Below are 27,928 nucleotides of genomic sequence, written 5' to 3'. Positions count from 1 at the left end.
TGATTCCTTTCCAATATCCTGGCTAGCTTAAGGCCTTAAGAGGATATAAACAGACTGGTGACAGTGGCACATACCTTTAATCCTAGTACTAGGGAGGCAGAGGTAATCGGATCTCTGAGTTCGAGGCCAGCCTGGTCTACAGAGTGAGTTCTAGGACAGCCAGGGCTACACAGAGAAATCCTATCTCAAAAACAACAAAGACTCCTACCACAAAGCTGTGTGTCCAGCCCTTGAGTCCTTGAAAGATTTATTATTATTATTATTATTATTATTATTATTATTATTATTATTATTGGTACTAGGGAAGCAGAAGTAGGTGGATTTCTGAGTTCGAGGCCAGCCTGGTCTACAGAGTGAGTTCTAGGACAGCCGGGGCTACCCAGAGAAACCCTGTCTCAAAAACAACAAAGACACTATAAACTAAGATTGGCACTTGTTACTCTTGCAGAGGACCTGGGTTCATTTTTATTTTATTTTATTTTATTTATTTTACTTTATTTTTTGAGACAGGGTTTCTCTATGTATGCCTCGCTGTCCTGGAACTCACTCTGTAGGCCAGACTGGAGTCAAACTCACAGAGATCTGTCTGCCTCTGCCTCCTGTGTGCTGGGATTAAACAAACCTGGACTGAAAGCTATTCTTTTACTTCTCCTTTTTTTTTTTTTTTTTTTTTTTTTTTTTTTTTTATTTCGAGACAGGGTTTCTCTGTGTAGCCCTGGCTGTCCTGGAACTCACTCTGTAGACCAGGCTGGCCTCGAACTCAGAAATCTGCCTGCCTCTGCCTCCTGAGTGCTGGGATTAAAGGCGTGCACCACCACCGCCGCCGGCCTGAAAGCTATTTTTTTTTTTTTAAGATTTTATTTATTTTATGTATATGTGTTCATTGTAGCTGTTTTCAGACACATCAGAAGAGGGCATCTGATCCCACTGCAGATGGTTGTGAGCCACCATGTGGTTGCTGGGAATTGAACTCAGGACCTCTGGAAGAGCAGTCAGTGCTCTTAACCGCTGAGCCATCTCTCCAGCCCCTGAAAGCTATTCTTAAATTCAGGTCCTCAGCAATGTTTATAGAAGGTACTTGGTCTGTTTAGCCTCTTGTGATCTAAAGTAACTCCCTAATTGTTCAGTCTTTCATAATATTGGCATTTTTATGCCAGCCTATATTTGTCTGAATGTTCCTTCATTTCTAGATTTGGGCTAGACCCAGATGCTTATGTGTTTTGCCAGATTGTCTGTCTGTGATGTTTGTGTTTGTGCATGTGTGTGCTTTACTAATGCCCTAAACATAGGTGTGCCATAGGAGTAATCATGGCTACCATCCATCACGGGCCTAGTGCAAGATGCAGTACTGTACTTGCTGAGAAACAGGGCTTTGATGCTCCAATTGATTTTGTCCCCCCTCAAAACTCACTTTCCGCTTTACATTTGTGCCAGATCTAGGGAGGCGGCTTGTTTTGTGATAACTTTCATTTGTGTTGACTGCTGAGGAGTTTGAGGAGTTGTTTTAAACATCTGGTGGCCATTTGTGTTTTCTGTCCTTCGAAGAGGTCTGTTTATAAATTTTGACCACATTTAAAGGTCATCTTATGTACTTCCATTTGATTGCGCATTGTAAGTTATAACATTTCTTTTCTATTCTCAAAAAAATTCATCTTTAATTTTAAATTGTATGTATGGAGACGGTATGTGTGAGGGCAAAGGCACTGGGTTACCCTGAAGTGAAGTTGTGAGCCACCTGACTTGGTGCTGGGAATCAAACTCAGGTCCTCTTAGGGAGCTGTATTTACTCTTATCCACTGAACCATCACTCCAGATCCTGCTTTTCTTTCTTCACTCTCATGACATTTCCTCATATAAGATGAAATACATGTGTACTCTAGTGAAATGCTTGGGTCCATATTTTAATACTGTCACTGTGTGACTCTAGACAAATGGTTTTAATTTTCTATTTAGTTTCCTTGCCTTTAAGTTGGGGACAGTAGTGGTACGTACTTCCTAGGGTAGTTGGGGACTAATAAGTTTATGTATTACTGCAAGTGGTGTCACCGTACAGAGTAAAAGATGGGTAATCACTATCAGGTGCTTCAGTTTAGAGCTCCCATATCACTTGAAGACTCAAGAGAACTCATTCAAGTGTTTATCCTATAAAGAGGCTCCTGCTCCTTTCTCAACAATAACTACCTTCCCATAACCATCATCTATTCCCCCCTCACATCCTCTATCCCCAAACTTGGCTTTTCATGTACTGCTTCAAAGGTAATAAACTCATATAGTACAGGAAGATGCTTGGCAAATGGGTGTTAACTGAACTTATGGATGGGGAACTATGGAATGTTGCAGCATTCCCTAAGTAGAGGTAATAAAAGGAAAAGAACCTTTAATGGCTAAGTGGACAGCTGATTGGCTGGTGCCCAGAATGCATCATAATAGAGCCTCCAATTCAAGAAAGGCTTTCCTCAGGCAAAGTCAGTAGCTTTCTAGTCAGTCTAGCGACATGGCGTGAGAGCTAATGTTACCTATATTGAAGATATGTGGGAAGAGCGGGGCCTACCCGAGCCCCGCCCTACCCCGCCCCCCGGGGTCCCAGCCTCGCCCCCCGGGGTCCCAGCCCCGCCCCCCCGGGTCCCAGCCCCGGCGGAGGCCAAGGCAGAAGCGGCGCCTGCGCCCTGCCGCCCAAGAACCTCCAGTGGTTCCCAACTTCTCTCTGAAGATGGCGGACCCCACTTTTGCTGGTACCAGTAACAGCATACCTTTGCGGGGTCTACGTGAACGCATAGGTGAGTGCGATGGAGCATTCCTCCCGGGGGGAGAGGGACCCTCATAGGCAGTGGGGTTGATGTAGCTCCAGGAACCAGCAGAGTAGCGGGGCTCGGCAACTTTTCTGTGGGGAGTCTTCCTCGTCCTGCCTGGTCTGTGATACCCCTCATCTCTCTGAACACCTTAGGGCTGGGGCAAGAGAGATCAGAGGACCAGGGTATGAAGGGGAAACCATTGGCCAGTGTTGTCAACGGTCCAAAGACCACTGCCGGGCGGGCTGGCGGGAGGGCGGGCGCCACCAAACCCTAACTTCAGCCCGGTCTGCGTCGGGGACCAGTGGCACCGGAGCAACTGCGGGAAAGCTCAGGGATGAGTGGGCGCTGGCCGGTGCTAGGCACATCGACACTTGGGGTTGCCCTGCCAGGATCGGAAAGTTTGGGTTTTCCCTGCATCCCAAGGTGTTGGCGTTTTCCAGGTCAAGGTCGAGGAAAGAAGGAACTGGCACTTAGGGCTTAGAAAGTTGGGAAGAGACTTGACTTTGCAAAGTTGGCCTTCTATGACTGAACTAAATGAGAATTCGCACCTAGCAATACTTTTTCCTCAACAGGTCCTATAATCAAAACTTTTTCCGTCTGGGGAGAAAAAAAGGATGGTGGGGTGTGTTAATCTTAACAATTTTGGCAGCACCTATTTAATTCAGGAAATTGTTTGAGGAGGTATTTCTTGCTGGTTGCTTTCTGCTTGCTGACAAGACTAGTTTCCCCAGATATGCCTGTGAATAAAATGATTTTGATTGCTATCTAAATCCTTAGGGAGTTTAACATTGTAATTAGATGTACATATATTCACTTAATGGGTTTTAAGTTAGTCTAGCAACCAGAATCCCAGACTCAGAAATCCTGAGCCGCTTCTACAGCTTGAAGGTGTGTCCTGTTGGGCAGCCTGATATTTGTGTTACTATTTAGAATGGTGCAGTCGTCTGGAAAGGGTGCTCTTCCCTAACAATGGCGGCTGGACACAAAGATTTTCGCCCTTTCCCACCAGCCTTTATCTTTCAGTAGCTGTTTGTTCTCCTGTTATCAAATTGTTCTTCGAGCAGAGGAGAAATGTAAAAACTATGTATTCTTTTTTAGAGAACAGAAGTAATGTGTGCCACAAAATACCAGTAGTAAAATAGGAAGTGAGACAGAAGAATCTAATCTTTAAATTTAACTAGGTCATAGTTTATCTAAGCTGTTTGCTCCCTAGGACTTACAAGCAAATCCTTTTCCTTTTCTGCAGTGGTTACCCCTTAAAATGAACCCGGGTAGCCCTTCCCCCATGCAAGCCAACATTCCTAGTCCCATTCATTCTGTGAGCACTAGGGCAGTCCCTCTAGTCCTTAACTATTTGAACTATCTGTCTTGAACTGTTGTGTCTTGATAGTCAATAACCAGACTAATGTGGTATGACCTAGGGATATATTTGCTGTGCTTTTGCACAAAAGTAAAAACAGTGTTCTCCAAGCTCTTGCCCAGGATTGAGGGGAATTTTAGATACAACCAACCATGGAATTCAAGGTTCAGGAATCCTCTCTAATTCACCCTAATGCACATCATCTTATTTTGGTTCCTTGCCTCGATTTACAAGTCATTTTACTAATGTGTGCTTATCAATTTCCTGTATGTTGACAGAAGATTTTATTTATTTATATATTATATATGTATAAACATATATAATATATAATATATAAACATATATACATATAATATATATAATTTATATTTATTTGCCTTACTTTTAAAATACTTTTAAAATACTGGCTGTCCTAGCATCTTCATAATGCATCAGAATAGAGCCTTGGGGGTGCTGAAATCATGGAGGCTCCATGGGGGAAGGGCACATTGCTTAGCATAATAGAGGCCCTGAGTTCAATCCCCATCACCATAAAAAGAGAGAGAATGAGCTACTTTTTAAACAGTTTTAAGTGCTTGAGCCCCACACCCAGAGGGAAGGTTCAGGCTTGTCCTGAAAATGATTCAGGCAGCTAGTGTATAACCAGCCTAGAGAGTAACCTGGTATTGTCTTGTAGTATTTAACTCCATCTCAGAGTATCTGCCTGTTAATACTTTGCTTCTAGATTTGTGTCTATACATTCTTACTTTTTAAAAAGATTTTTATTTTATGTGTATGAATGTTTCTGCCTGCATGTATGCAAAAGAGGGCCTCAGGGCCCCTGGAACTGGAAATCCCAAGTCTATGCAGACAACTGAACCGGAGTCCTCTTCAAGAGCATTGAGTGCCCATACCCGAGTCACTTCTCCAGCCCAAATTCTTTTTTTTATATACTTTATTTACATTTCAGATGCCATCCCCTTTCCCCATTTCCCCTCCCTAGAAAACCCCTTTCCCATGCCCCCTTTTTCTTTTTGCTTTTATACATTTTTTTTAAAAATGTTAATCAAATCCAGCCCAAATTCTTAATTTTTTATCTTGACAAAACTTTTTTTCATACAAATTCTTTTTAAAAATACTTGGTTTGTAGTATCTTGTCTGACATATTTTATGTTGTAGTTTTCAAGACAGGGTTTCTCTATGTAACAACAGCCCTGGCCATCCTGGAACTTGCTCAGTAGACCAGGCTGGCCTTGAACTCAGAGATCCACCAGCCTCTGTCTCCCAAGTGCTGGGACTAAAGGTGTGCGCCACTACTGCCTGCATCTCAACTCAAGTATTTTAAAAAGCCATCCATCACTAAGTTAACTTCTCTACCTGTTCTTGTGCTGCCACTGCTATTCACAACTGGAATTTTCTTGATGTCGACAAATACCATACAATTTCAAGTCGTTATTAAAGTATTGTTGAACATGAATAACTTCTTAGCCAATCTTTTTGTTATTGACCAAGATTAAGCAGTAATCTTTACTTCATAGAAATGGTCCAATCTTTTAACATCAATGACAAATGGTTAGGTTATGGATTGCAGTCCTTATATTGGCTGTTAAGATCTCAGGCTTTTTCCTTATGTCCTTGTGTTTTAGTTGCCATGGCGCAAGAACTAGCTGAAGAAAGGCGCCGTAAACGTGGTATGGATTCTTCTGCAGTTGCAAATAAAAGATCATCATGTCCACCTGGTATACTTTCAATGATATTCTGATATATCAGTGCTGTAGCTTTAAAATCTGATGTCATACTAATGGGTAATTATTCTTTTGTAGTCTTAGATGGTTCTGTCCTTAAAAATGATGTCAAACAGCAGCTAGCCAAAGAACGTAGAGAAGAACGGAAACGTCAGCAAGAAGGTATGCATGTTAGACAGTGCTAGCTACGGATAGCTCATATTTTTCTGACTTGGCTTTAGTCACTTTGCTTAATCTACTTATATGATAGGTTATAATTTTTATTACATAAAATATTTAAATTAAGTCTATTTACTAAAACACCAAGAAGGCTCCTGAAGAACCTGTAACCAATTTATTTAATTGTTGAAGGAGTGGTTTAAGTTAGCTTCAGTCATTGGAAATTGAATTCTGGGACTTTCTTTGACAGTGGTGGAAACAAGCAGATTGGGATTTCAGTAAAAATGGGACTTGGTATAAATTAAAACTTTCTCCAACTTGGGTGCAGGCTTTGCAACTATATGTATTTCTTCTTTGATCTAAATCAACTGACAAATGCTCAAATTTATTCAAGTGGAATAAAATTCATGGTAGTGGGAGAGATAGTCATGTGTTAGGAAGAACATTTTATGACTGCATAGGTATGAATCCTCTGGTTTCAGTCAGAAAATATGACTAGTAAAACAAACTCTTCCATCATTGGGTAGACTTTGAAGTCTATTCACATAACACAAGAAAACATGTCTTCCTTCTTTGGAATTTTAGTTAGGATCAGCCAAGGGTCATCTGGCTTAGGCATGCCAGTTTTTTTTTTTTAAGGATTTTATTTATTTAATGCATATGAGTACACTGTAGCTGTCTTCAGACACACCAGAAGAGGGTATCAGATCCCATTACAGATGGTTGTGAGCCACCATGTGGTTGCTGGGAATCGAACTCAAGACCTCTGGAAAAGCATTCAGTGCTCTTAACAGCCGAGCCATCTCTTCAGCGCAGCATGCCAGTTCTTGACCATTTAGTGAACACCTTGTGAAACATGGTTCTTCAGGGCCCAAATATGTCTACACACACATGAACTGTACATGTTATTTAGTAGACCAGCTTATGTTATCTTAAGAATGAAAGAAGACAAGGTAACATCTTTTTCTTTCTATGTATATAATGTGGAAAACTTTTTTTGGCTTTAACACCATGAAAATGTGCTTGGAACATTTCAGCCAACAAGGAAAAACAATTACTTGAGAAAGAACAGAAGGCGAAGCTGCAGTACGAAAAACAGTTGGAAGAAAAACACCGCAAGTTGAAGGAACAAAAGGAAAAGGACGAACGAAGACGAGCATCTGCAGAAGAAAAAAGAAAACAGAAGCAGGCGGAAGACAAAGTATGCCATGTTAGAGTCTGTCCATTTAGTGTTGGTGTCATGTACATTTGAAATATTGTTTAGTTATTTTCTGTTTACTGACCCTGTAGAAAGGAAGGGGAAAATCTCACCTCTTACTATTTTCTTAGAGTTTCCTCATCCTCAGCCCAGGTCCTTAAACATAACTTCAGGAAAGAGGAAGCTTGAAGGTTCAGACACTGAGCCCCGTTGGCCTTCAGAATGCAACTCACAGTATACATTGGTTTGGGTTTGGCTCAGAACTATCCTCAATCACCTGTAGAAAGACACCAACCCAGCACCCCACCTCTCTGATAGATCCGGTCTAGTAGGCTGATTTCTCCCAACTTACCCGATCTCGTGACTCCCTGAGAGAATATGAACCATTAAAGACAGTTTGAGAAGCAACAAACATAAATTAGGAAACAATACAGAGTGAGTGAGTGAGTGAGTGAGTGAGTGAGTGTCCCTGGTGGACAACATCTGTCCAAGACCATTCCAGCGTAGTAAAAGGGGAAGTTAAGAGAGAAAACAGAACAGAAGCAAATGTCAGTGTAGACAGAAAGGGAACCAGAGACATGGCAGGAAAAAAGAAAGGCTAAAGAAATTCAACACTGAAGAACTAGTGGGGGCTAAGCACAGGCAAAGCCTAGTCCATGGACATTGTAAGGACACTAATATGTTTCTCTTTGGCCTAAGAGGAACAGGAGGATACTATAAAGGTGCTGTTGTTATCTAACAGTTGCTGTTAGGTAACAGAAAACCCCTGGCCCTAAAGTTGATTTTTCTCACTGGAACATAATCCATGGTATATTATAATATAGGGATAATACACCCCAGAGCAAAGAACTCATTGCTAAACAGATACTTGTTCTATCACACATGTGATTTGTGTGGCTGTTATCTTGACCATTTCAGGTTGCAGGTGAGGTCAATAGAAACACATTGCTTGCCATAAAAACAACTCTTCCGTAGCACCAGGATTTAAGCTGTAATAGATATGAACATCATAGATAAATAGCTTTGACTTCTGGGCATGTTACCTTTTCCTCCATCTTTCCACAAAAGATAAGGCAATTACAAAATATATCATCCCAAACGGTAAAATAAATGGTTAAAGGAATCAAACAAATGAAAATTGAGGGAAGCGGCCAGGCGGTGGTGGCGCACGCCTTTAATCCCAGCACTTGGGAGGCAGAGGCAGGTGGATTTCTGAGTTCGAGGCCAGCCTGGTCTACAGAGTGAGTTCCAGGACAGCCAAAGGCTATACAGAGAAACCCTGTCTCTAAAAAACAAAAAAAAAAAAAAAAAATTGAGGGAAGCAAACAGTGATGTAGAACACTGATCAGTATGCACAAGAAAGGACACCACCCAGTCTTTGTCCAGTTGCTTCAGAACCTTGGCTCCAAGTTTTCTAATGATAAAAGTGAGAAAAGAAACATCATCAATTCCTTGACATAGCAGCCAGAAAATAAAAATGAGGAATAGCACAGATATTCATTAATTAAATTGAAACTTGCCTCCAAGTGTTTTAAACTTTTACCAACTTGAAAAAGAAATGTGGTGATGGAGTTAGTTTTAGAAACAATTTAGGGGGCTGGAGAGATGGCTCAGTGGTTAACAGCACTGACTGCTCTTCCAGAGATCCTGAGTTCAATTCCCAGCAACCACATGGTGGCTCACAACCATCTGCAATGGGGTCTGATATCTCTTCTGGTGTGTCTGAAGACAGCTACAGTGTACTCATATATACATAAAATAAATAAATAAATCTTTAAAAAAAAAAGAAAGAAAGACACAATTTAAACCATGACTTTAAATTGTGGTATTCTAATAACTGTATAAAATGGTATGGAATTTTGTTTTAAATAGGAAAAATTCAAGGCTGTTGTGTCTCGTACAATGGAGCGATGCAATCGTATTGATCAACGACAGAAAAGGTGGTCGTGGGAGGGCGGTGCGATGAATAATGACAAATCTGGTAAGTAATATAGTTGTTAAATTTAAATTTGTTAGTATCCATTGTTCACTGTCAGTTATTCGTAGAAGGCTGTATGCAGCATGAACTATTTTCAAGTCCTAAATGAAAGCATGATACAGAGCAAACTTATATCACCTGCCAAATCAGAACCAATCAGATTTTATAATGGATGTTAATTCAAAATACACTAAACTTTATTTAAATTTACATTAAGTGCAAAAATGATGAATACTTAAATTGGTTTTGTTTTTGTTGTTTTCAATAAACTAAGTGCAAGGCTGGAGAACGAGCTCAGTCAGTAAAAGCACTTGCCTTGCTCTAGGACCTGAGTTTGCTCCCTTGAATCCGCTTAAAAATAATTCAGCTGTGGTAGTATAAACTCCCAATTCTAGCACTACAACGGCAGTGGCTGATTCGTAAGAGCTCTTGACTCTTATTTCCTGAAGTGTGCTGCTGAGAAAGTGTGTGCCTTGACTGATTTACATGGGCTTACACCTATGGTCATCACATTATTGATCCAAAGAATTTTCACTTGCCATAAGAGTGTTAATGTGTACTTTATTTTACAAGTCTCAAAGAAAAAAGAATTCTTGTTTAAATGACTACCCTTCAGTATCCTAAGCTAGAATATGTCAGACAAAATGGGAAGTATTCACACAAAGCCAATTGTTTTCTCTTATAATTTTGTTACTTTGTGACATCTATAGTAAATATAAGGGTTTTTTTTTGTTAAAAAATAGTCATAGTTAAATTATCCATTATTGTTAGACATCATCATGGATGGTTTTATTAAAGGTTATATTTTCTTAATTTAGGAAGATTGCTGCTGTCAAAATTAGATATTTTCCATATTAAATTTTTATAATCTTTGTTTTGTTTTGAGACAAGGTTTCTTTGTGTAGTCCTGGCTGTCCTGGAGCTCCCTCTGTAGACCAGGCTGGCCTCAAACTCAGAAATCCGCCTGCCTCTGCCTCCCAAGTGCTGGGATTAAAGGCGTGCACCACCACTTCATCATTTTCTAAGTAACTTTATTGTCACTTCAAATAAGATAATAAGCAAATAATTCTAAAGTTTGGGGTTGTAAGCTACATAATATTTGAAGTTAAATAAATTATCTGAAGCAAGATTTGAAAAGATTTTTAAACTGCTTAACAAAATGAGTTGCTCCTGAAATCTTAAGTAGTTTCTAGAAAAGTAATATTCCTTTGCACTTGGTGTTTAGGAAAACCAGAAAATAAACGAAGCTCCTCTCTGAGTAGAAAAGATAACCGATTACATCATGGTGGTTATACACAACAAGTGAACGTGAACGACACACCTGGTGAGCAGTTATTTCTAAGCATAGATCTTAAACACTGGTTTAAAGAAGTGTTTAACTTAGCTTTATGTTGCTTAAAAAGTTGTGCAAGAGGAATTGGAGAGATGGCTCTGACTGTTCTTCCGGAGGTCTCCTGAGTTCAATTCCCAGCAACCACATGGTGACTGGCAACCATCTGTAATGAAATCTGATGCCCTCTTATGGGGTGTCTGAAGACAACTACAGTGTACTCACATATATAAAATAAGTTGTTCAAGAAAACATGCATATGAGTAAGATACAAACTGAGCAGGTTATATTTAGGACATGTATATATGCATGTCCCAACAAGTAGTCAAAAGAGAGCTCATGGATCTGAAAAAGAACAAGGAAGGGGAGGGGTATATGGGAAGGTTTGGAGGGAGTAGAGGGGAGGAAGAAATGATTATCCTATAGTCTCAAAACTGAAGAAACTTTTTTTAAAATGTCATTTAAGAAACTGCAAAGACTATGGTAAGAGTAAAATATCTTATCTTTCCTTTTCATGTGGTGAAAATTTCCTGGCATATACTCATATGACAGAGTCTAGAGTAAAGCTGAAGAAATAAGTTTTCATTTGAAAATTATAAATTACTGGCTTCATTCTTAAAAAGCTTTACTCTGTTGCCTTAATGGTTTTACTGCTGATTTTTATACAAGAATCATAATTATTACTGAAATATTTCTTTAAGTTCTCTTCATTTTGGGGTTTATTTAGTGATTGTGTGTAAGCATGTATGTATACATGTGTATGGCAGTGAGCGGGCAATTTGTGCGAGTCAGTTCTCTCTGCCATGTAGGTTCCAAGGACTGAAAGCAAGTCCTTAGGCTGCTTAGTGGCAAAGTCTTTACCACCTCAGCCATCAGGAAGCCACTCCCATCACTCTCCCCCATCTTCACCCCTCTGCCTCTGTTTTTGTTGTTGTTTGTTTTTGACAGGATCTCACACTGTAGCCCTCACATAGTCCAGAATGGCCTTAATCTCATAGCAATCCTCCTGTCTCAGCCTCCTGAGAGCTGATACTGCAGGCATCAGCTCCCTTGCCTAGTTTTAAAGCGATTTCTTTCTGACAGCTTTTCTCCCCCTACCATGTCCCTTTCATGTACCTCTTGTATTGTGTTATCCTATTCAACTTTGCTTCTCTGATACTATGAAAAAACACTGACCAAAAGCATCTTAGGGAAGAAAGGGTTTGTTTGATTTACAGCTTGGATCCCAACACTGAAGGAAGCCAAGGCAGGAACTCAGGCAGGATCTTGAAGCAGGAACCATAAAGAAATACTGCTTCCTGGCTTGTTCCCCTCTGGCTTGCTCAGATACATTTCTTATGGAGAACAAACCCTACATCAACTGCAATCAAGAAAATGTCCCACAGACATACATGCCCACAGGCTAGTCTGATGGAGGTGATTATTTAATGGAAGGTCCATCTTCACAGGTGTTTCCAGTTTCTGTCAAGTTGACAATAAAAAGTAACCAGTATACATGATTCACCCTACTACACAAGACTTTAGTGAATTGATTCAGGTTAAATCCTTTGGAAAGAAATGCAATTTGTTCGAGGGATCTTTATAAATATAAAGATTACTGGAACAAAATATTGATTTAAAAAAAAAATCACTTTTAACAAGAGAGTTTTATTTGATCCCAGGTCATATTTGGCAGTGAATTTTTGTCAGTGGACATGGTCAATATATCTGTCTTATCTGTGAACGCTGATTTGTTAGAGACAATCTTTATCTCCATCTGTGAGTTCTGTTATAGAGACATAGGGTGGGAAATAGTTCTGATATATCCTGCATGCCTTCCTTCCTTAGAGTTCTTGTAGTATGTGGTGGCGTTTTCCCCTTCTAAAGCTATCCAACAGTTTAGTGCAGAAGTGTGACAGTTCTATTGTTAGTGATCATTCTTGCATTTGTGTGTCAAGCTTCTAAATGAATGTTTGTGTCTGGACTCATGTCCCATTTTAATGCAGTTTTTAGTATGAATGAGAAAATGTTCTTTATTAATTCTATTCTAAAACAACCAAGTATGCAGTGTTACAGATGTTCATCTGAGATATCTAAGCCTGACTTGGCAGTTAACATTTTTGTTCTCTTAAGAGGACATAGGGGGCTGGAGAGATGGCTCAGTGGTTAAGAGCACTGACTGCTCTTCCAGAGGTCCTGAATTCAATTCCCAGCAACCACATGGTGGCTCACAACCATCTGCAATTAGATCTGATGCCCTCTTCTGGCTTGCCTGAAGACAACTACAGTGTACTCATATATGTAAAATAAATAAATAAAATCTTTAAAAAAAAAAAAAGGACATAGGTTTGGTTCCCAACACCCACATGGGAGTTCACAACTGTCTGTAACTCCACACTCCACTTCCAGGGAATCCAACATCCTCTTCTAGCCTTTGAGGGTACCAGGCATGTATGTGTATGTACACACACACCCCACAGGCAAACACTCATGTGTAAATGTATCTTTAATTTACCTCAAGTAATTGTAGTAGCTTACTGCCTCAGTCTGGTAACCTAGGCCTATCCTGGAAGTTTCTAGCTTCCATACAATCTTACCTAGACCCAGAATGTTTTCAGACTCAGACATGTTGCTGAATAAGCTCATCCCTTCCCAGTTCTTTCTGAGCTCTAGCTGGCTAGTTCAACTCAGTGTTCTGGCTCAAAGTCTCTCTCCAAGCTGACTGATTTCATCTGTCTTCTTTCTCTCAGCCTCTCCCGAATTGCTCTGCTTGGCCTCATACTAACTTTAGCAATCTTTTCTAATCTTCTGGCTCCTTCTCATTCTGTCTTCACCTGTATCTAGCCTGTTCTCTCTCTCTGCAACCTGCCTCTGTCCAACTGTTCTAGTAAAACTGCCTCCTTTCTCTGCAATGTTCTCTAGTAGCTTCCCTTTCCTCTCTCATGAAAGTTGGACACATAGTATCCTGTCAAATATTTCTCTGATTTGTCACTTTGTCTGTCACTCAACTAGACATCATGTTCAAACTTTGCTATTTCCTTCTACAAACTAGCTTTACTTTCATTGTTTGGGATTAAAGGTTTATGCTAAGGACTAGGCAAGACCACAACTAGAAACAGAGTTTTTGCTGGGCAGTGGTGGCGCACACCTTTAATCCCAGCACTTGGGAGGCAGAGGCAGGTGGATTTCTGAGTTCGAGGCCAGCCTGGTCTACAGAGTGAGTTCCAGGACAGCCAGGGCTACACAGAGAAACCCTGTCTTGAACCACACCCCCCCCCAAAAAATAGAAACAGAGTTTTTTGGTAAATAACTCAATCTCAGTATTCACAGTGTGGTCAACTATCCTACAATGCTCATGCACATAAAATAAAAATAAATCTTTTCTAAAATGTGGCAGAGATTTTGAAATGCAATATGATTCAAATAGAAATGTTTTGCTACAAGTGTCCACTTTATAGATCAGCTTATTTTCATTTGTAGTAAACCACTGATATTACAGAAATTCTGTAGATGCTGCTTCTATAATAATACATTTTGATGATCCAGTCTATGTCTATAACAATTCCTATTTTGTGTGAAATTCCTATAATTTCATATTAAACAGCCACTTTTCTCTGTTCATACTGTGTTCATACTGTGTATGCAGAGTGTTTTTACCTAGTCAAATTACTACCTCTATATGAAATTTACTGTGTCCTCATTCACTTATAGGCACAACCAAATACTTTTTCCGCTATGTTTCTGTACCAATGTTTACTAGTGATGAGCTAAAGTCTTCTGCTATGTTCCGTAAAACATCAGCGAAAACGCCATTTGCAGCAAAATTAGAAATAACACCCACAAAGAAACTAGGAACTCCTCTCAAGGGAGATGTGGAAGGACTAGAAATGGGGAATATAGAAATCCCACCCAAAATAACAGTTGAAGTACCCTCTCCAACAAAGTTGGAAGAACCAACTGAAGCTGCTGTGGAGGTAACACCTCAAAACACAGAGGACATCTCTAAAGTTAAAGTGGACGGTTCCAACAAGGTGGATACCAAAGTACCTTCTGATGAGAACATAGCAAAACACCCTAAAGCAAATGTTGAAAAATTCCCCTTAGTGAGTGTGGATACCTCTTCAAGTGTTGAACCATCCCCCACAGTGAATGAGGATTCATCCCCTTCAATGAGTACAGAATCATCCTCCTTTGTGAGCTTGGAAATATCTCCTATTGTCAGCATTAATACCTCACTTGAAACAAGCATGGATAACTTACCTGAATTAAGTATGAACTCAAGAAGTATGAAAGTGGCCTCAGAGAGAAAAACAGAAGCATCTCTTCAGGTCAGTGGAGAATCACACCTTGAAGCAAGTGTGAAAGAACACCCTGAGGCGAATGTTGAAGGATCACCAAAGGTGAGTGTGTAAGAACAGTCTTAGCAAGGGGAGTGTGCAAAGCACAGCCTAGGCAAACATTAAGGCATCACCTGTGGTGACTGTGGTGGCACTTCTTGAAGGAATGGTGAGTTTCGCCATAGGCAAGTGGGACAATGCCTTCTAAGACTTGAAAACATCCCCCAAAGCTAAAAGGACTCTCCAGAGGTTTGTTAAGCAGTTAATGTGAAATGTTGCCATACTTTGAGGAAAAACATTTTTGAAGAATGTTCTGGACCATTCAGTGAAGTTTTAAAATTGAATTGGATTTGAAGTAGATGTTTTAAGATAGATTTTTATTTCTTTTATGTTTATAAATATACTGCTGCTGTCTTCAGACACACCAAAAGAGTACATTAAATCCCATTACAGATGGTTGGGAGACACTGTATGGTTGCTGGGAATTGAACTCAGGACCTCTGGAAGAACAGCCAATGCTCTTAACTGCTAAGCCATCTCTCCAGCCCCCAAAGTAGATTTTAAAAATGTATTTCTGTAATATACTTGCATTGCGTAACCTCTTAATCTAGAAAACAAGAAGTATCTAATTTTTGTGAATTCAAAGAAAATTGGAGACTTCAGGAACCATGAAACTATTTTATTCAGAATATTTTCTTATGAAAAGATAGGTGTAGTATAACAATTGCTAGTAATTTTTTTTTTTTGTCTTATTGAATTGGTATGTTCAGAACCCAGAAATGGACAAAAGAAACATAAACACCATCAGGAAACAATCACCATGCCACATACCATGTTACAGATGGCCATCATCTCCTGCCCTTGTATGGCGCCCACCTTCTCCCTTAAAGGCTATGTAAGTAACCTATTTGCAGTTACTTTTTATAGGAATTTTACTGAAACAAAGGTTATATTGACATTTCCTACATGGAATAATATACTGTACAAGGTAAACAATTGCAAATGAGAAAAATGAAGTAGGTTTTACTTTGTTCTATAAAATTCTCCAGTAAACATTTCCTTGTAGTGTCCAAGTAGTGCATTGAATAAAATTATAAACTGAAAAGTAATCCACATGCGTTTGTTTCTTTTGCACTGCAGGCAGAATCGGAAGATACGACCTCCATCTCCTCTACCAGTCTCAGCAAGATTATCAACGAAGACTTCTTTGTCATATAAAATAACCCCAGTTCAGAACATCCTGTATGTGCCAAATGCATTAGGTGTAATAGCAACAAAAAAAGAAACCATCCAAAAGCATATGATCAAAAAAGGTAAATTTTTTCCCTAAAGAATTTATTTTAGCAACACAGAAAAATTATGAAGGACTTGAATCATCATAATTTTATTCTCTAGTTAACAGGACTTTGGAGAGTAGTCTTTTGTTTAAAGAGAATTAACCAAGCCCTGGTCCCCTGGAGTGCTTCTTCTCTGCTTGCTTATCCATCCCTCTGTTTGGAAATTTTATTTTTGGAACAATTGTTAAAAATATAAGTAAATGACAGGGTTGGTATATTATTCTTGTGGCCCCTACCAGTTCAGATATTGGCTTTTTCTTGGGGGTTCACTCAGCTACCAGTGGATGAATACTTTTTATCAGATGTAAGCTAGTTTCCATGTACATACATGATATGTGACGTGTGCTAACTTACACTGTATCTTTGTTCCTGAAGTATACCCTGTTACTTTGCCTATCATATGCATTTTTTTTATTTTTTTTATTTTTTATTTTTTATTTTTTTTTTGGTTTTCGAGTAGGCCTGGCTGTCCTGGAACTCACTCTGTAGACCAGGCTGGCCTCGAACTTAGAAATCCGCCTGCCTCTGCCTCCCAAGTGCTGGGATTAAAGGCGTGCGCCACCACTGCCTGGCTCACATGCATTTTTATACCTGCCAATACTACTTGGCAGTATTTGGTTTTTATGAGAAATTCCAGTGGATCTATGAATTTTTGGCTGCCTAACCTACAGAGTAAGTTCTAGTATAACCAGAATAAAGCAAGTAGTGAGACTCCATCTGAAACTATATGTAAATATATAAATATATAAAATATATAAATATATTTGAGATATAGAGATATATTTAATATATATTTATATATTAAAATATGCCTTATTTTACTGATGGTCTTGGCTTCTTTTGTTACCTGCAGCTAGCCACTGTATGATAATCACATGTATATCGAAAGTTGTCAAAGTTTAGGCACACAGCAATAAAAATAATTGCAAATTCCACACATATGTCAGATGTTATCTGTTTGGTTATTTAAGATTTTTACTTCTTATTTAGATCACAGGTAAACTTGACTTCAGCATATTTTAATCTTTCCTCATAGAGTTCTTGATTGACCTGTCTCTAAACAGTTAAACCAAACTAGAAACACACCATTGCTTTCTGTATATTTGAATATGCACTTGTTTAACAGAGACAACTTGCTAATTGTATTGTTAGAGAGGAGGTAGGGTTTGAACAATTTCCCTAATTAGCATTTGAATAATTTTGATCTGTGTGATGGTTTGAGTGAGCTTGACCCATAGGAAATGACACTATTAGGAGGTGTGGCCTTGGGGCTGGAGCGATGGCTCAGTGGTTAAGAGCACTGACTGCTCTTCCTAAGGTCCTGAGTTCAATTCCCAGCAACCACATGGTGGCTCACAACCATCTGTAATGGGATCTGATGCCCTCTTCTTGTGTGTCTGAAGACATAGTATATACATAAAATAAATAAATGAATGAATCTTTAAAAAAAAGGAGGTGTGGCCTCCTGGGAATTGGTGTGGCCTTGTTGGAGGAAGTGTGTCACTGTGTAAGTGGGCTTTGAGGTCCTATGTTCAGGCTCTGCCCAGTGGGGAAGAGACTCTCCTAGCTGCCCGTGAGAAAGTCTCTTGGCTGCAGTAGTATCATGATGCAGAACTCTCAGCTCCTCCTCCTGCACCAAGCCTGCCTGGACACTGCCATGCTCCCACCATAAACTTCTGAACCTGTAACCCAGCCCCAATTAAATGTTGTCTCTTTACAGCAATGGAAAGCCTAAGACAATCTGTGTTCATATACTTTTTAATGTTGAGGGGGGATTTTATTTACTTCTTTGTGGGATTGAGAGGAAATAGGAGGTCCTCTAATCAACTGTTTGACATGTTTCTTTAAACTAGAATTTTGTCATAAAATTATGCCAAGTGGTGAAGCGGCCAAGAAAGCTTTGATACAGGTACACCATGCTGCTTATGAACCAAAAGGCAAAAACGAGAAAGAAAGACTCCAAAGAGAAGAGATAAAGCAAAGGTCAGCAAACAATAATCCTTTCTAGCCTGGAACCTTGGGTACAAGTTCAAACTTTAAAGTTTCGCCCTCAGATTCAAAGTTTCAAAATGGCAATTTATTTTTTCTTCAGTGAGGAAAAGTTTGTCATTGTCTTCTAATCAAGTAAAGAAAGTATAGTGTGATGAGAAAGGAAAGAAAGGAAGGAAGGAAAGAATGAAGACAAGGTAGTGGTGGCACACACCTTTAATCCCAGCACTTGGGAGGCAGAGGCAGGCGGATTTCTGAGTTCAAGGCCAGCCTGGTCTACAGAGTGAGTTCCAGGACAGCCAGGGCTACACAGAGAAACCCTGTCTCAAAAAACAACAACAAAAAAACCGATGCAGAGGAGTGGGAGAGAGAGAGAGAGAGAGAGAGAGAGAGAGAGAGAGAGAAGAGAGTAAAGAGAAAGCAAAAATGGAAACTACTTAGAAAGGTACCAGACTGAGCAGAAACACATCCTTTTCAGTCTCCACACATTCTGCACCATTAAGGTGTGGTAGGACAATGTGAAAAGAAACCAAAATCATGTGCAGGATTCCGTCTCAGCAACAGCACCTAGATGACCGCATAGTGTTTCTATTCACCTTCATGGGAAGAACAAAAAGACAGGGACAGAGGCCAAAGGGGGGGGAGACAAGAGACAGAAAGATACAGACAGATATTAAGAGATAAGTGAGGTTGATCTTATGTCGCCAGGGTCTCATTTTAGCCAATAAGTTACTCCTAGAATACTGTTCCACTGACAAGAAATTTCAAGTTCAGCTGTGTTCACTTGAACTTCAAATGTTCTTGCTCTTCCACCTTGAAATACATTTTATGTTGTATCTTGTAATGTAAAGTGCTGTCCACTGAGTATACAAAACATAGTACTGACTTTATTTCCAAGTAGCAAATGTTTCAAGTACAATTTCTTGGAAAAAAGATACTTTGAATAGCAAAGAAATTTTAACTTGAAAATTATTATTCCTTGTCTTATGCAAACAGAGATAATCTAGTGCTTGAAAGCGTTGAATACTGGCACACAGTTAGACCTGCCCCCAGATTACCTGTCATCCCTAGGTGAGATTGTTGTGTTCACATCTAACGATATTAAAGAGTCTATCTCTAAAATAATTAAAAGCTGACTATTTTTCTCTTGCATATGTGTGTAAAGTAGTCTGGTGCTTATTAGAAATCCTTTTGTATGCCCAAAGGTGTGCTTCCCTCATTTAAAAAGGGTGAGATTATATAACTGTTGGATAGTAAGAACCCATAGCAAATCTGCCATATATGCAAATTGTATTACTATACACAAGCAATTTCACTATAAATGCTTATATAGTCCTGAAAGTTATATATACTAGCAGCTAAAAAATACTAAAGTTATTTTAATACCCTCAGCATTACTAGGAAACCAGAAGTTATGGCAGAGAAACTGGATGAAGTCCCAGCACAAGAATCCTTACCACCCAAAGATGAGCAACAAGAGAAAGATCCAACACTTCTTCATTCATCAGAAGACCAGACAGAACAGCTACAGGTTGGTGACCTTGACATTTTAGCAGCACAGGGAACCAGTTTAGAAACTGCATTTACATTAGAAAGTAGCTGTCTGGACCACTGAGCAGACACAGCATTCTCTGGCTGCAGTTTTACATTGTGGTCTTCAAAAACCACATTGCCATAGCCTAATTTATATTTTCAGCTTTAGTGTATCACTCATCAGAACTAGTTGCATGTAAGCTTCTTAAAAACTTGTATATATACCTTGGCAGGAAAATTTTATGCCTGTTTCCCATAGTTTTTAAGAAATGTAAGAAAGTTAACTTTGCCATATTAATAACTCAAAAACAGGTACTTTTAAAGAGGGGTTCTTTTTTTATTGGATAGTTTATTTACATTTCAGATGCCATCCCCTTTCCCCATTTCCCCTCCCTAGAAAACCCCTATCCCATAACCCCCTTCTCCTTTTTGCTTTTATACAATTTTTTAAATGTTAATCAAAGGCTTTATAAGTTTGGTAATGCTCAATAACAAGATGCCCATACAATCAGAAGTGTAACCCAATACCCAACCTAGATATATCAACTACCTTTGACTGGCGGAGACACTCGAACATCTGCCTCCATGTTTCTCTCTCTCTCTCTCTCTCTCTCTCTCTCTCTCTCTCTCTCTCTCTCATCTCCTAGCTCCTCCTCTCCTTATCCTCCTCCTTTTCTTACTCCTCTTCCTCTCCTTACTCCTCCCACCTTAGCTCCTCCTACATATCACCTAAAAGAGGGGTTCTTAATCAGTGGGTTGTCACCTCTTTGAAGGGGTCATAGATCAGATAGCCTGCACATAAGATATTTACATTACAGTTTACAACAGTAGCAAAATTATAGTTCTGAAGTAGCAATGAACTAATTTTATGGTTGGAGGTCGCTACAACACAAGGAACTATATTAAAGGGTCACAGCATTAGGAAGATTAAGAACCACTGCTTATACTTATAGTACGGTATACTATACTCTTATACTGCTTACTTATAGTAAGGTAGGCAGATGTTCAGAAGGGTAATTTTGATGTCTGAAACATTTCAGATCACATTAACCTCAATCTGCTTTTAAACAAGACTTTGAAAATGAATAATAAATGCTCGCCAGGCTTGCAACTAAAATTGTATTCAGATATAATAAAATAAGTGATATTTTTGCACAAATTTTCTAGAAAGGGGACAGTGCCATGATGAAATCTCAGGACAGTGCTGAGCAGAGAAAGAAGGAACAGGAAACAATTATGCTACAAAATTGGGAAGAAAGATTAGAAAGGAAAAAGGTAATTTTCTGTTTCGTGTGCTTTGTATTAATTAATGTTGGGTGCAGGTTATGACATTTTTTTTCTGAAAATCTTGAATCAGGTTTGTGTTAGTCCTCAGCTATATGCCCATTGTGGTTATTTATCCAAAGGAACTGACTTCTGTACAAAAGGCTGTCCTTTTATTGGTGGTACTTGTACCTCCTGGCTGGCATTATAGCAATGTCTCAATATACCACACCTGTAGGATCAATGTTCTCTTTAACAGAATGACTCTAGGCTTACAGAGGTTAGTGGAAGTTAGTTTCTTCTAAATTGGGCTGGATTTGCAGTACATATGGTGGGAAGAAGTGGAGGCCTCTTTGAACGGCCAAGGTTTGGGTTGTTTATAAGGCAGGGCCTCATTTTATGCAACTCTATGCAGTCCCTGCCTGGGCTGGGCTACTGCAAGGTCTCTGTCACTCCAAGGCAGCGAGCAAAACTCTCCTCACCTTACGCAGTTGAGAGAATCCCTACTCCTCCCTAGAGAACATCCTTCCTCTGTCTTCTGTTGGTTTAGGAACAAGATCTCCATGGAACCACAGCATCACTGAAGTGCATTGTTTTCATTAGTGTTTGCTGCAGCCATGGTCTAAGAGTTCTAATTAGTTTGCAATGATATGTGTTTAGTCCAACATAAGTTTTCCTGCATGTGAAAAGGGGAACATGGGATTGCCATTGGTGTGTTTGTGTTGTTATAGTAAGAACAACTGCTGTGATTCACAGCATTTTGTAGATGAAACTAGAACCAGAAGAGGAACCCAGCTGCTGCCCCGAGACTTACGTTAAGTCTGTGGTTTTGTTTTAGGACAGTCACAGACATCAATCACAGTCACAGACATCAATTGTTTCAGGGACACTGTTTTTTTTTTTTTGTTTTTTTGTTTTTTTGTTTTTTTTTTTAATCTCTTTCACGTTTACATTTTTATTTCCTTTTAAATAGAGGGGTGAGGAAATAATGAAGTGGACAAGGACGACAGATGTGAATACCTCTGAGGTAGTCTCCACTCACACCTGATTGTATATGATTTCCTCTTGCTTCCTGCTCTTGGTATCTCTTCATTTTTACCAGTCTGCTGGTAATGAAATCCAGTGTCTCATTTGTGTGTCGCTGGTCCTTAGAAACCCAGAGCTTGCTTTTCTAACTCTAGTTGTGTGAAATGCTTGCTTAGGTCTTCTTGCCTAAAACTTTCCATCAGTTTGTCTTTTTCTTATGTTTTTTAATAGTTCCTTGAGTGTTCTAGATCCCACTTTTGTGGTTGCTGCTGCTGCTGTTGAATGTTTGGGGCTGTCTTCTCGCAATCTGTGCCTTGTCTTTACTATCATTTTCTGTTAGGGAGAAGCTCCTAATATTAATGTTGTAAACATCATCTGATAACTTAAATGCTTTTTATATACTTCCTGAATGCTCAGACATCCACTTTGATGAGCCTTTAGCCATTCTGTGTCAATCTGCCAATTCTGTCACCTGCTTTCCTTACTTATTTGCCGGGCTTTTTTTTACCTACTCTAAGTAGAAGTTCTTTGGAGGTATGTGTTTCTATCTTTTAATATCTTTTGGTGAAATGAATTTAGCCCTTTCCCCTGTCTGGCTCTGGTTGTTTGCATGTGTTTTCTATTTGCTTCTCCTAACATGTCTTCTTAATGAAGCACATGCACTCTAGACATTTTTCTCTACATTCTGGGACATTTACATCTGGTTACAAGATGCTCTTTATACCTGGTCCTGGTTATTCCCACCATAAAGGTACGTGACAAATGTCTGATAGAAATGTTGTTTCTAAGAAGTGTAGTGTGTTGTTTTTGCTACCCCACTTTAAGCTACAGCCGGACTTTGCTGCTACCAGCCCTCACCCAGATTCCCTTGGATCCATAGATAAAACAACAACAACAACACATACACACACACACACACACACACACACACATACACACACACACACACGCATGCACACGAGCACACTAGTTAATCTTAAAATGCCTTTGCTAACTCAATGACTGGGCACTTCTAAACCCCTGTTCATCTTGCTCTTTGCTTACTGTTCCCACACTGGCTTCACTAGCATTCTAAGCAGAGAATGAATATGAGGTGAGGGCCAGAGGCCTTGCCTGCACTCTTGTTCAAGGAAACAGTTCATTTTAAGTGTTGCCCTAGCTGAAAAAATTAAGGCCACCTGCCTGTCATGAGGCCAGTTAAGGAAATTGATACTTTTTTTTTAACCTTCTATTTGAAATGCCAAAAATTTGCCATCAATATAATCTTTTCTTACTTCTTTAAGATTCTAGACCAGGATGATTAAATACATATAATCATGACTTTCTCTGCTAACCACAGGTTTCAGAAATATCTTCTTCATCCGATGATGAAGCTGATGATGAAGGTGAAACAGGAAGTGAAGACTCTCTTGAGATGTTTTCATCAGGTTTGCTTGTCCCTCATGGTTGCACACATGAGCCAACAGTGATACTACTGGAAGAGGATCGGCTTTAAGAAGCCTATTGAAAATGCAGACAGAGTAGAGTGCTTAGAGCCTGCTTTTGAATGAGGGGAGAGCTGAAGGCAGTCCAGGAGCATGTGAAGTCAAACCAGACTCAAAGGCAGAATCGTCTAGGTGGAAGATTGGGGGTGGGGGTCAAGGGTAGGAAGCAAGGCTAAACTTTGGCACATCAGCCCTTACTAGCAAAGAAAAGAGGACATTCCTTAAAGATGTATTCCCTATCATCACCAGTGAATTAAGAGCCAGGCAAATGAATGCACATGCTGGGTAGCCCTCAACTGGCCTGACATGTTGAGGCTGCTCAGACTAAGGCTGGGCCTCTTTGCCCAGACTAATGCTTATCTAGTCTCAGGTAGGGACCCCCCATCCTATCATACCAGGATCAGAAAGATTTCTCTTGTCTTCGTTGTTGAAGTTCCAGCTTTCACGATCTTCTCTCCTCTCCAGGAGGAAAAATGTTACCTATGAAACTCAAAAAATTTCACAAATATGCCAAGATAAAGCCTCAAAAGCTCGTGTTTTTGCAAGCGGAAACTGGTGAGGTTGATACGGACAAAAATGTATATTTTAACGGGAACATGAAAGTTGTCAAACAAAAAGACCCCAAATATTCTACAATTCAAGGAAAAGGCTCAAAGTAAGTTTCTTAGCACCTTATTCATCCAAACAGAAGTGGGGAAAGTATAGATGACATCCTTAGAATCCTGAACAACGTTAATTATTGATTGAGCACTTGGTTTGCGTACGCTAAACATGTCAAACACCCAACTTAATGGAAACAAAAATAATGCCCACAGCAGCCTCTCTGGGCCAAGAGCATCACCCCGTCTTTTACAGACAATGAAACTGAGTTACACGGAGGCTTTAGACATTATTTGCCAAATTCAAACCCAGATTAACCCAGCATCAACTGGACATAGGAAAACCTGAGGACCCAGCTGTGTTTGCATGATAAATGTGGACTCATTTACTGGGTGTATAAAACAGACACCTGTCTTCATTTTCACTGCCACTCGGAGACTGATACTCATATACTTCTTTCACATATTGGTAAGCAGGCTCAGAGGTTAAGTTGGGAAAGTAGGAATTGGTTGTTGAAAATGAACACTGCCCAGATGATTTCCTGAAAGATTATAAAGCTCTGAGGCCCACTAGAGTGTGTGTGTGTGTGTGTGTGTGTGTGTGTGTGTGTGTCTGTGTGTGTGTGTGTGTGTCTGTGTGTGTGTGTGTCTGTGTGTGTGTCTGTGTCTGTCTGTGTCTGTGTCTGTGTCTGTGTCTGTGTCTGTGTCTGCTAAGAGGCTAGGTTCTGGGAACAGTAGCAAAGGGCTACATTCAACTCTTACACCAGTTCTCTAGTTACCTCTTGTGACCTTGACTGACTTTAAGAAAGGCAGCAGGGAGCTAGAGAGATGGTTCGGTGGGTAAAAACACTTATAGTGCAAGCATAAGGAGCCGAGTTCAAATCCCAGCATCAAAGAGCCAGGTGTGGCTACATGCCCACCTGTAGCCCCAGTTTTGTGATCTAGGAAATAGAGATAGGAGGTTCCCTAAGGCTTTCTGGCTGCCAGTTTAGCTTCAGGTTCAGTGAGAAGAGAGCCTGTTTGAAAGGAATGAGGTAGAAAGTGGTAAGAGTATCCCCCCTTTTGGCATCTTTAGCAGATGTGCACATGTGCGTGCACAAATACACATGCAGTTCCTGGGTTTGGGTATTCTCAGTTGCTCTTGTGCCATGATGTCTCCAGGATATCTAGGGTACAATTTGAATGGCACTGTGTTCTGTGATCTACATGGTCCCTTTGGCCCTTCTCATTCTAATATGTGGAAAGGTGATTTATTATATCCAAGGCACTTCTCAGAAGTTATATGATAAAGTGCAGTTTTGGAATAACCACGATTCTAACTACAATATTTCATTCCAGGTTACCACCTAAAAAACCACCTACCCGCTCAATAAGAAGCAGAAAAATGAAGGAAGGCGGGACGGCCATCCGTCCTACTCAAAGTGTCACCACCAATCACGAGTGGATTTGTGACAAGGTTATAGACCTTAGTCAGACCACTGAATCACTAAAGACCACTCCTGGTCGCAGCAAACAAAGTCCAACAGAATCTAAGCTATCTCGCCAAGGTCCTCAGGCACATTTGGACCATAAGAAAAGAGCCAAACCCGTTTCTGCCCCTTTAACCAAGGTTTTGTCCCACCTTCACATAGCTGGAAGGGCAACTAATCTTGAACATCCCTTTGCTTCCAGCTATTCCAGACTGGCATTTGGAGGAGAGGTAGAAGAGAGTGGTGAGTCTGTAGGAATGATCTAGAAAATTTTTTGAAAATTTTTCCATTAAGTTAGATTTGAGAGAATACATGACTTTATAATAATTTCTATGCCCTGCATCTCCTGCCTCATATAAAATATAAGTCCTTTTCAAGATCTGGCTTTTTTCTGAGCTCCTGTTCCTCTGGCTGCCAGACAAGTACAGTGGAGGGCAGAGAGAAATCTTTACAGTTTATTTTTCATCCTGTATTTCCCAAACCAAAGGGCTGTTCTTCTCTTTAAGAGTTTGTCAGCCAGGTGGTGGCGGCGCACACCTTTAATCCCAGCACTTAGGAGGCAGAGGCAGGTGGATCTCTGAGTTCCAGGCCAGCCTGGTCTACAGAGTGAGTTCCAGGACAGCTCAAAAACCAAAAAGTTGTCAGGGCTGGGAAGATGGTTGCCAGGTAGCCTTTGGGGCTTGAGTTTGATGCCCAGTACCCATGTAAAAAGCCAGGTGTAATCTCATCACTGGGGAGGCAGAGACAGGAAGATCCCTACGGATTGCTGGCCAGGCAGTGTAAGCTAAGTCAGCCCCAGATTCAGTGAGGCCTTTATTTTTAAAAAAAGTCAAAGAGCTATTAGAACATAGCATGCATACCCACCTACCCTCTCCCCTACAAAATACCTCCTCTTGTCAAAACCAGTGTGGGCTCTTTGGGCATTGATGAGGTGATCAGTTAGAAAATAGCACCAGGGTGTCATAATGCAGAGGGTTTGGTCCAATAGTCAGTCACCCCAAAGGGAGGCCAGGGGTGAGTTCCCATGACATTATAAGCACCTAATCTACTTTTTTTCTTTCTTTTTTTTTTTACTTTTTTTCCCTGGTTAGATGTGTAAATCCTGTGGGGCCTTTGAAGATTGATCATCTTCCATTCTGTATGAAAACTCCCAAGGCCAAGACTCAAAATTGTCTCCTTTATACTTGAACCTGGCAAAAAAAATAACCTGTCAAAAAAAAAAAAAAAAAAAAAAAAAAAAAAAAAAAAAAAAAAAAAAAAAAAAAAAAAAAAAAAAACAAGGAAAACAGACCGAAAAAAAAAAAACCTATCGAACAGTCACCTTGAGAAAATGTTAATATCACTAGAGTTTTAAATAAAAAAAAGGTTTCTGTTTTCCTTGAAAAAACATTTCTGTTGTCTCTTTCTTGGGTTTTCTATCCAGGAGTGTGTGCTTCAATGGGATTCGTCAATGAGTCTCTATGACGGGATCTATTTAAAACCCTAAAATAGTTTATTTTAGTTAATGGTGACACTGCTTCAACAACTAGAAACACAGTTTGATCATGTAGAGAACATCAATTGTATGAGGAGTTTGGAGTGTTCACAAGACTTGTGTCAGAGAGTTCCTAATATACACCAAAGGTTACATAACAGTACACTACTGCCTTTCCATATGTGCCCTTTATAATTCGGCTCTCATCCCTGTCCTGTGCTGATGCTACCAAATGCCAGAATCTGAAAATATAAGCTTGGAACCCTAAATGTCTTTCATGCTTTCATCAGTGTTTTGTCTTGAAGCACATAACAGGGCTTAGACACAGTGTGCATTATTCTGTTGCATACATAAAGCGGTACTTGGCTCTTGTCTCATGGAGTATGATCAATTACCTTAAATATTGTGTACTTAACAGTTATTTTTCTGTCTTGATCCTGAGGCCTGGCCTGCAGTATACACTCAAACTTGCCTTTTTCTAGGCACTTGTGACAAGGGAGGCAAAAGAAGCGCTCTTCTTCAGTTCCAATGCAGGCACACAGATGTATACACATGCACATTCACACATGTAGGCCACCCCACACACACATATGTGCGCACAGGCACACAATGTGATTCCATAAAACTAGGACACACATTCCTTGTCCTAACACCAATGACATTAAATGTTGAACCACAAATAGTTTAAAGCAAGCAGGGCAATGTTCCTTCGGCCATCTATCTTGTATTGGCAAAAGGAGATAATTACATTTTCTGATTCTTGGTCCTTGGTTATTATGTATTATGGCAGGATGAATTGGGTCTAAAAATATTTTTAGATACTGGTTCTTACAGACAGCAAAAGGCAATCGTCCTGAAAGAGAAGCTTCTGATATTTCTCTACATGTGCTGAAACAC

The 27,928-nt window shown here is 39.9% G+C and overlaps 1 protein-coding gene across 2 annotated transcripts; it reads left to right on the top strand.

The window, feature by feature from the left end:
• Positions 1 to 2,468: 2,468 nt before the first annotated feature.
• Map7d3 (MAP7 domain containing 3) lies at positions 2,469 to 26,843 on the top strand. Of its 2 annotated transcripts, none has more exons than XM_034485296.2 (17): positions 2,469 to 2,777; positions 5,778 to 5,870; positions 5,955 to 6,038; positions 7,073 to 7,236; positions 9,106 to 9,214; positions 10,437 to 10,535; positions 14,232 to 14,920; positions 15,628 to 15,752; positions 15,998 to 16,170; positions 18,048 to 18,177; positions 19,576 to 19,714; positions 20,884 to 20,991; positions 21,953 to 22,006; positions 23,345 to 23,432; positions 23,955 to 24,144; positions 25,427 to 25,544; positions 26,649 to 26,843. In XM_034485296.2, exons 1-17 carry the CDS (start codon positions 2,510 to 2,512, stop codon positions 26,679 to 26,681), a joined length of 2,664 nt encoding a protein of 887 aa, XP_034341187.2. In that variant the 5' UTR covers positions 2,469 to 2,509; the 3' UTR covers positions 26,682 to 26,843. The 2 variants fall into 2 exon arrangements, with proteins under 2 accessions (XP_034341187.2, XP_034341186.2); XM_034485295.2 differs by having other exon boundaries at positions 25,427 to 25,800.
• The last annotated feature ends 1,085 nt before the right edge of the window (positions 26,844 to 27,928 follow it).

This window comes from Arvicanthis niloticus, chromosome X (assembly GCF_011762505.2).
Source record: "Arvicanthis niloticus isolate mArvNil1 chromosome X, mArvNil1.pat.X, whole genome shotgun sequence".
NCBI lineage: Eukaryota > Metazoa > Chordata > Mammalia > Rodentia > Muridae > Arvicanthis > Arvicanthis niloticus.
This window is presented reverse-complemented; position numbering and strand designations above follow the sequence as displayed.

Coding starts and splice junctions, on each gene's coding strand:
- Map7d3 (XM_034485295.2), top strand. CDS start 2,510: ATGTTACCTATATTGAAGATATGTGGGAAGAGCGGGGCCTACCCGAGC. Junction 2,778..5,777: donor GGGTCTACGTGAACGCATAG/GTGAGTGCGATG, acceptor CTTGTGTTTTAG/TTGCCATGGCGCAAGAACTA. Junction 23,433..23,954: donor TCTTGAGATGTTTTCATCAG/GTTTGCTTGTCC, acceptor TCTCCTCTCCAG/GAGGAAAAATGTTACCTATG.